Source organism: Crocuta crocuta, unplaced genomic scaffold (genome assembly GCF_008692635.1).
Source record: "Crocuta crocuta isolate KB4526 unplaced genomic scaffold, BGI_CrCroc_1.0 scaffold186, whole genome shotgun sequence".
Taxonomy (NCBI): Eukaryota; Metazoa; Chordata; class Mammalia; order Carnivora; family Hyaenidae; genus Crocuta; species Crocuta crocuta.
The window spans coordinates 4,365,947-4,372,079 of record NW_027551569.1 but is presented as its reverse complement, the minus strand read 5'-3'; the positions used below and the strand labels follow the sequence as shown (position 1 = coordinate 4,372,079).

Here is a 6,133-nt window from a genome sequence, read left to right as displayed (position 1 = left end):
GGGGGGGGGGGGGTCCACTCCACCAAGCACTTCTGTGACACCAGCTGGTGTCGATTTAACCTGATTCTGACACTCTCTACCTGGAGATAGTGTCAGATCCCTCAGGTGAAGAGCTCAGTTCCACAAGACTGCCCCCACCCCTTCAGATGCCTGTCGCAAGTCCAGGTTGTCCCCTGGCTTCTAGTGCTCACCACTTCCTCCTCCGGTTGATAATTTGCTAGAATGGCTCACATAACTCAGAAATAACTATTTACTATTTCCCAGTTTATTATAAAAAAGAGATGATAAAGGACACAGATGAACAGGGGGCAATGTGTGTGGGAAGGGGCGCCACTCTCCTAGCATCTCCACATGTTCAAGCAACCCGGAAGCTCTCTGAACTTGGTACTCTGGGGATTTTTATGGAGGCTTCACACATGAGCAATCATTAACTTCATTTCCAGCCCCTCTCCCCTCTCTGGAGAATGGGGGTGGGTGACAATACCAAACTTCTAATCCTGGCTTGGTCCTTCTGGTGAGCAGCCCCCATCCAGGAACCCACTCAGAGTCACCTCATCAGAACAAAAGACACTGCTATCACTGGGGAAATTCCAAGGGATTTAGATACTCTGTGTCAGGAATAAGGGTCAAAGAATGAATATTAGAACAAAAGATGCTCTAGTGTTCTTATCACTTAGGAAATTGCACAAGTTTCAGGAGCCCTGTGCCAGGATATGGGAGCAGAACACATACACACATTTTTTCCCTATTACCTCACAGCAACTATGCAAAAAAAAAAAAAAGAAAAAGAAAGAGAGAGAGAGAAAATAACAAGTGTTGGTGAGGATGTGAAGAAATTGGAACCACTGTGCCCTGCTGATGGGAATGTAAAATGGTATAGCTGCTGTGGAAAACAGTATGGCACTTCCTCAAAAAATTCAAAATAGAATTATTATATGATATAGCAATTCCACTTCTGGATATGTACCCAAGATGACTGAAAGCAAGGTCTTGAAGAGGTATTTGTACACCCATATTCAAAGCAGCATTATTCACAATACGTAAACCTTGGAAGCAACCCAAGTGTCAAATAACAAATAAATGGCTGGGAATGTAAACTGGTGCAGCCACTCTGGAAAACAAGATGGAGGTTCTTCAAAAAATTAAAAATAGAATTACCCTACTACCCAGCAATTATACTACTAGGTATTTATCCAAGAGATACAGGCGTGCTGTTTCGAAGGGATACATGCACCTCAATGTTTATAGAAGTACTATCGACATTAGGCAAAGCATGGAAAGAGCCCAAATGATGATGGATGGGTTAATGGATAAAGAAGATGTGGTATACACATGGAATACTACATGGCAATGAGAAAGAATGAAATCTGGCCATGTGTAGCAACATGGATGGACCTTGAGGGTGTTATGCTGAGCGAAATAAGTCAGGCAGAGAAGGACAAATATCATATGTTTGCACGTATAGGAGGATTAGGAGGAACTTGACGGAGGAACAAGGGGGAGAAGAAGGGTGGAAATGGTGGGGGAAAGGGAGAGAGGCAAACCATGAGAGACTCTTGAATGCTGATAAAAACTGAGGACTGAGGGATGTGGGGGGAGGAGGGGATGGACATGGAGGAGGACACTTGTGGGGATGAGCACTGAGTGTTATGTGGAAACTAATTTGACAATAAACTATTAAAAAAAAAAAAGATGTGGTATACATATACAGTGGAGTATTACTCAGCAATCCAAAAGAATGAAATCTTGCCATTTGCAACTACGTGGATGGAACTACAGGGTATTATGCTAAGCAAAATTAGTCTGAGAAAGACAAATATCATATGACTTCACTCATATGAGAAACTTTAAGATAGAAAACAGATGAACATAAGGGAAAGGAAGTAAAAATAATATAAAAACAGGGAGGGGGACAAAACATAAGAGACACTTAAATACAGAGAACAAGCAGAGGGTTGCTGGGCTGGGGGGGGGAATGAAATGGGTAAAGGGCATTAAGGAATCTACTCCTGAAATCATTGTTGCACCATTTGCTAACGTGGACGTAAACTATAAAAAATAAATTATAGAAAAAATAAAATAAACTCCTACAAGAAAGAAAAAAAATAAATGTCTAAGTAAAATGTGGTTTACACATACAGTGGAATATTATTCAGCCTTTAAAAGGAAGGATATTCTGATACACAGTGCCACATGGGTGAACCATGAGGACATTATGCTAAATGAAATAAGCCAGTCACAAAAAGAAAAATATTGTATGATTCCATTTATATGAGGTACTCACAGCAAATTCATAGAGACAGAAGTAGAATGAATGGTGTTTGCCAGGGGCTGGGTGGGCTGGGTGGAAGAGAGAATGGGGAGTTACTGTTTGATGGGGGCAGAGTTTCAGTCTTCCAAGAAGAAAAACTTAGGGCAACAGATGGTGGTGATGGTAGCACATTATGAATGTATATAATACACTGAACTATACACTTAGAAATGGTTAAGACGGTAAATTTTATGTGTATTTTACCACAATGAGAAATACCGGGGTAACAAAAGCAGAAAACAAAAACAAACAGTAATATTTTATTGCTTTATATGCCCTTTCTACCACTGGACTATTCACTCAGACTCTAAACCGAAATCAAACAAAGGGTGAGCACATATATCCATCCCATCAGATGCAGAAACTCCTGAGAGTGTAAAAGGACCCTAGAAGTTTCTAACTTCTCTCCTGTTCATTCAAAGACAAATGTTGGGATATGGGAGGAAACGAACTTATATCCTGGGGTTTAAAAACTCTAAATTTAAATTTCAGTTAAAAGAGAACACACACCTGCAGACTTAATATCTTATATGTATTTTTATGGCATAATTGGGAACATTTCTCCCAGAAACTGGGGGAAAATAGAGGTTGGAGTAGTAACATAGCACTTTAAAGTGATTAAGTTAAATTAATTTAACTTAAACAAAAACTTTAAAATATTTTAAAGATAAAATCTCTTTGGCTTAAGGAAAAACAAACAAACCCATAGTCAACATTCCTCCTCATAATCACGTACAAAGCTGTATCTCTAAAGTCTCTGTTTTAAAAACATTTGTGACAAAGAGTTTTCTAGAAGGGACATTGGAGTCCTAAACATTCTTTCAGGCATTCCACTAGACCATTTTTCCAGATGCCACCATAGTGCCTTGAGTAGAATTTTTCACTTATACTAGAAAAAGTCAGTCAGATACTGGTCATACAAATTTTTAAATTTCACTTTGGCAACTTGATGTGTCTTCATCTTACTATTAGTTGCCATCTCTGAAGAAATATCCTGCCAGAGCGCCTGGGTGGCTCAGTCAATTAAGCATCTGACTTCAGCTCAGGTCATGATCTAGAGGTTTATGAGTTCGAGCCCCACATCAAGCTCTGTGCTGACAGCTTGGAGCCTGGAGCCTGATTCAGATTCTGTGTCTCCCTCTCTCTCTGCCCCTCCCCTGCTCACACTCTGTCTCTCTCTCTCCTTAAATAATAAAAACTATTAAAAAATAAAAGATTTCTTTTTTTAAAAATTTTTTTACATTTATTTATTTTTGAGAGACAGGGTGAGACAGAGCGTGAGTGGAGGAGGGGCAGAGAGAGAAGAGAATTCAGAATCTGAAGCAGGCTCCAGGCTCTGAACAGACTCTGAGCCCCATGCAGAGTTCAAACCCATGAAGCGTGAGATCCTGACCTGAGCTCAAGTCAGACGCTTAACCAACTGAGCCACCCAGGCGCCCATAAAAGATTTATTTTTATTTTTAAAGAAGTAGTTGTATGAGAGAGGAAGTGATAAGAATACTTTCGTTGTTAGTGGTGTTAAGGGGTTGTCTTTTTAGTAACATTAATGACTAATCAGATAAAATTGTTATGGTATAGGGTACAACGGGGAAACCTAAGGAGTAGGAGTCAAAAAATATACTGCAGATGAATGAGCGGATTATGATTTTTAAGAAGGAAAAGGAAGACAAGAGAAAGGTGTTCACACATCAGAGGTGTTTTGTGTTTAGGTGCTCTTTTCACTTAACAAAGGAGTTATGTTCTGATTTAGTAGTAAATTTCTCCCTCTTGTAATCTCTAGCAATTTAACATTTGTAGGCATGATATATATATTTTTAATGTTTATGCTTATTTTTGAGAGAGAGACAGAGCATGAGTAGGGGAGGGGCAGACAGAGAGGGCGACAGAATCTGAAGCAGGTGTCAGGCTTCCAACTGTCAGCACAGAGCCAGAAGCAGGGCTCGAACTCACGAGCCTCGAGATAATGAACTGAGCCAAAGTTAGGCACACAACTGAAGGAGCCACCCAGGCGCCCCAAAAATAAATATTTTGAATTTGTGCATTATGGTGCCTTCCATCTTACAAATTCAAGGGAGGTCAAGTATTTTATTTGTTTTCCTCCCTAACTCTCAGAGTCTTACTATGTCAGCATGACCTAGAGAAACGTTCTGTTTTCTGTTTCACACCAAACAGTAACAGGCCTATCATCTATCCTAACACATCTACTGACTGGGGAGGGGAGAGGAGGCTGCTAGATATTTATATTAAAGCCAAATTAAGCCACAATAGTCACACTATTGCTATTGGGAACAGATGGCTTTGGGAGGGGGAAAAAGTTTCCCTCAATATCTGAACAGGATTTATAAGTATTAAAGTTAATTACAGGGGCACCTGAGTGGCTCAGTCAGTTAAGGGTCTCACTTCAGCTCAGGTTCATCTTGAGGTTCATGGGTTTGAGCCCCAGGTCAGGCTCTGTGCTGACAGCTCGGAGCCTGGAGCCTGATTCAGATTCTGTGTTTCCCTCTCTGTATGCCCCTTCTTTCCCCTCTCTCAAAAATAAATAAACATTAAAAAATTTTTTAATTAAAAAATAAAGTCAACTGCAAATCTCACAACCCTTTCTTCCAGTAACACTGACCTTTAACCTTTTTAACCAGCTCATCTTTAAAAACACACTTCAGGAGATCTGTCATCCAGAGAATTGAAAGGCTGTTAATAATTACTGTCTTCAATTCAAAACTTTTCAAAATATTTCAAAACCGCCTGGACTTGGTTGGTGATTCAGCCTTGGTTAACTGGTATAGAGAGAGACTCATCACAAGTCACTACCTGCATTCAACAGACCCTTCTGTGATAGCACGCCTGCACACAGGGACCACCTAACTCTACCTAGAGCCCGGGATGGGGTCTCGCGAAGGATTGAGGATACGCAAAACGCTCGTGAGGCCCCAGACCCGGTTCACCGTCAGATCTGTGGTCCAATGCCTTGCTTGCAGAAGGGGTAGGTATGTATTAGGAAGAGACTGGGTGTTTTTCCGCCTGGTACCACCATCTAACTTTCTCTGCCTCCTGAGGCCCCCGAGGGTGGTCTTTCTTGGAGGGTCTCAGGACACCAAGAGGAAGCGACCACCTCGAGGGTAAGAAGACGGAGCCTCGAGGCAGAAAAAACCAAGAGCCTCTGAGTGGATCCTTCCAGGGTCCGCGGGGTCACTCCCTACCTCCCTGGGGAAGGGGGGGGGGGCGCGAATTTCTGGTCACATAAGGCGGAGGAAGGCACCGTGGCTGTGAGCAGAGCCCAAACCTCCGGAGGAAAGGAGGAAGACCTCACACGCGGAGAGACGGGGGAGCACCTACGCCGCCCTTGAGCCTCCCGCTCCAGGCAGGCCCGGTCAGCGCCGGGACACCGCTGCCAGCACACCTGAGCCGTGCCCGGCGCCCGCTCCCGCCCCCGGGGACGNTACCCGTTCCGCACTTCCCCGTTCGCCACGCAGCCGTTCGCCCGCACCGGGCGACGGTAACAGCAGCCTCCGGGCCCCGGCCGCATCGTCCCGGTAGCACTAGGCACAAGGCGAACGCTGTAGGCGGCGGCCGAGCGGCTGCACCTCCGGTCCCGCTCTGCACCCCACCCACCTCCTCGAAACCGGAAATGCTTGCATGCCCCCGCCAATTACCGGCCCGGCCGTCACAGGGGGGCGGAACCCACTCCCGCGGAGGCGGTGGTTCGTCCAAGGCCCAGCTCCAAGGGGAAACGGGGCGGAGCCGGACAGGAGGGTCATGAGCCAAAGGACAGCTGACCAATCAGAAGGAGGATGAGGCCGACTCCATGCTGCTTTCTGACCAATC

At 44.0% G+C, this 6,133-nt stretch overlaps 1 protein-coding gene across 1 annotated transcript in view; it reads right to left on the bottom strand.

The window, feature by feature from the left end:
* SPTLC2 (serine palmitoyltransferase long chain base subunit 2) overlaps positions 1-5,905 on the bottom strand; it is a 105,552-nt gene extending 99,647 nt beyond the window's left edge. The window contains exon 1 of the mRNA XM_077750642.1: positions 5,509-5,905. Coding sequence (XP_077606768.1) covers positions 5,509-5,834 — 326 coding nt within the window. The 5' untranslated portion in view covers positions 5,835-5,905. The remainder of the gene's footprint in view (positions 1-5,508) is intronic.
* Between the last annotated feature and the right edge of the window lie 228 nt (positions 5,906-6,133).